Source organism: Dromaius novaehollandiae, unplaced genomic scaffold (genome assembly GCF_036370855.1).
Source record: "Dromaius novaehollandiae isolate bDroNov1 unplaced genomic scaffold, bDroNov1.hap1 HAP1_SCAFFOLD_27, whole genome shotgun sequence".
Lineage (NCBI taxonomy): Eukaryota > Metazoa > Chordata > Aves > Casuariiformes > Dromaiidae > Dromaius > Dromaius novaehollandiae.
In genome coordinates, this window is record NW_026991415.1 from 3,273,775 (window position 1) to 3,276,456 (window position 2,682).

The 2,682-nt window shown below is 55.0% G+C and overlaps 1 protein-coding gene across 1 annotated transcript; it reads left to right on the forward strand.

The window, feature by feature from the left end:
* Nucleotides 1-272: 272 nt before the first annotated feature.
* On the forward strand, nucleotides 273-1,040 carry LOC135326311 (olfactory receptor 14A16-like). The gene has a single exon (XM_064504191.1). The coding sequence runs from the start codon at nucleotides 273-275 to the stop codon at nucleotides 1,038-1,040; it is 768 nt and encodes a 255-aa protein (XP_064360261.1).
* Nucleotides 1,041-2,682: the final 1,642 nt, after the last annotated feature.

A 2,682-nucleotide genomic window follows, 5' to 3' on the forward strand; every position in this document is an offset into this window, starting at 1 on the left:
CAATGTACTGTTTTCAATAAGACTTTATTTTTCCTTGGAAGCTGTCCCCTAACTTGCCAATGTCTTTTCTTCTTTAGACAATCCCCAAAGCCCAGTGGGACCAAATGTCCAACAGCAGCTACTTCAACGAGTTCCTTCTCCTGGCATTCGCAGACACACGGGAGCTGCAGCTCTTGCACTTCTTGCTCTTCCTGGGCATCTACCTGGCTGCCCTCCTGGGCAATGGCCTCATCATCACAGCCGTAGCCTGCGACCACCACCTCCACACCCCCATGTACTTCTTCCTCCTCAATCTCTCCCTCCTTGACCTCGGCTCCATCTCTGAAATGGTCCCCAAATCCATGGCCAATTCCCTGTGGAACACCACGGCCATTTCTTACTCGGGATGTGCTGCCCAGGTCTTCCTGCTTCTCTTCCTGTTTGCAGCCGAGTATTCTCTCCTCACAGTCATGGCCTATGACCGCTACATTGCCATCTGCAGACCCCTGCACTACGGGACCCTCATGGGCAGCAGAGCTTGTGTCAAAATGGCAGCAGCTGCCTGGGGCGGTGGTTTTCTCAATGCTCTCCTGCACACTGCTAATACATTTTCCATACCACTCTGCCAAGGCAACACAGTGGACCAGTTCTTCTGTGAGATTCCCCAGATCCTCAAGTTCTCCTGCTCAGACTCCTACCTCAGGGAAGTTGCCCTTCTTGTGATCGGTGGCTGTTTAGTCTTTGTGTGTTTCATTTTCATTGTGCTGTCCTACGTGCAGATCTTCACTGCTGTGCTGAGGATCCCCTCTGAGCAGGGCCGCCACAAAGCCTTTTCCATGTGCCTCCCACACCTGGCCGTCGTCTCCCTGTTCGTCAGCACTGGCATGTTTGCGTACCTGAAGCCCCCCTCCATCTCCTCCCCATCTCTGGATCTGGTGGTGACTGTTCTGTATGCGGTGGTGCCTCCAGCAGTGAATCCCCTCATCTACAGTTTGAGGAACAAGGAGCTCAAGGAGGCACTGAAGAAACTGATGCAGTGGGTACAAGGTCAGCGCCAATAACTGTCCCACTACATACACTCCCCAGGGTACCTGTCAGCAAGGCTCTGTGTTGTGTATTTCTTTCTTTCTCAGCTTTCTCTTTTACATCCATGTGAAAAGAAATAATATTCCAGTTCATATCACACATCCTTAGGAATCTCTCGTTTGAATCTGACCCAGAGACCATGTTGAAGCAGGAAGCCAGACTTTCCCCTTTGCCAGCAGAGATGGGGGAATCTCAGATCCTGCTAGTGTGAGATCTCTTGGATGCCCTCAGTGAAACAAGAAAAGTCTGGTTTTGGCAGCATCTGTTTTAGTGCTACCACAGCAGGCATTTCCTTGCTGCAGCCTTGGCCTGAGGGCTGCAGCTTTCCTGAAGACACATCCACCAACAGCAGCAGGACTTTCTCTTTCCAGGGCTGGTCTCCTCCCTTCCAAACTCTCCTGCTGTGCTCTGGTGTGCGCTTATGGCCTAAGGGCTCTCTCAACATGGTGGTGGGAAGGTTGTGCTTCCCTGTGCATTCCTGTGAGCACAGGCAGGACCAGACATTCGGCACATTTCTGCCAGAGCTGGCCTCCGGGATAGCATTTCTGTAGTAAAAGGCGATCTCCTTAGAGACGTGCCTGAAGTCTGGCCTTTCTTCAGAAGATGGAGGCTCACAAAAGAACCTGCTGCTCTGCTTGTCAACTCCATGGGCTCTGGGGCATGAGCTCATAGTCCCAGTGTGATCTGTTAGGGACAAAGCACTGGATTCAGGGCTCATTTCTCAGTGACCAGGGCCAGTGGGGATGGGCAAGCGTCTCTGAATTGCCTGCATGGGGCTGTCTCACAGGTGACAGTGCCAATGAGAGATGCTCATCCTTATGGAGGGAAACCTGAGCTCCCAGGAGACCACAGGGGATCTCTAGGGACAGCGTGTGCGTGGGGTGAGCAGTGGGTGGAGCCTCACAAAGTGAGGGATGGTCCATGGTGCAGTAATCAGAAGGTAGGGCACTAAATCCAGGTATGCATGGGGAAAGGAGGGCTCTGCAATCCCTGGAGAGGCAGTGGGGACCCAGGAGGCCCAGGGAAGGGGCACTGGAGAGTGATTCCTGCACCCTCAGTGAAACACCACAGGCTGGAGCTAGCGCCCACCCAAACACATCTCCTGCCATTGCAAGTGCCCTGGGGTCACTCTGATCACTGTCCATGAGCACGGACACACGCAAGCAATATCACTGCTGCCTGCCCAGCTGGGTCTGCTTCCCACCCCAGCCAGCACAGCCAGTGTGGGATAGCCACGTAGCCTCACAGCCCGCTCGCCTTGCAGAGCAGCAGCACCAGCTTGAGGCCCTGTGGGGAGCACAGGGCAGGGGTGCAGGAATGGCCAGGCCAGCACAGACACTCTGACCTGGGGAAAGGCTCTCTGGGGAGCAGGGATGTCCCAGGAGAAAAGCAGGGCAGCATTCAGAGAGAGGAAACGAGAAGGAGAAACAGGTTTCTCTGGTCACCAGCTTAGGACAGGCTGCTCTGTCCCTGGGGCAGCAGGAGCTGCTGGAGGGGCTGCAGGGCCAGGGCTCTGGTGCTGTGCTGGGCAGCGGGGTGGGCATGGAGGGGCTGCAGGCAGACAGGGAGGGGGATCTGCTGGGCACAAGGGCAGGGGAGACAGAGAATGATGGGCCT

Bases quoted from the DNA above. Each gene is read 5' to 3' on its own strand.
- LOC135326311 (XM_064504191.1), top strand. From the start codon at position 273: ATGTACTTCTTCCTCCTCAATCTCTCCCTCCTTGACCTCGGCTCCATC.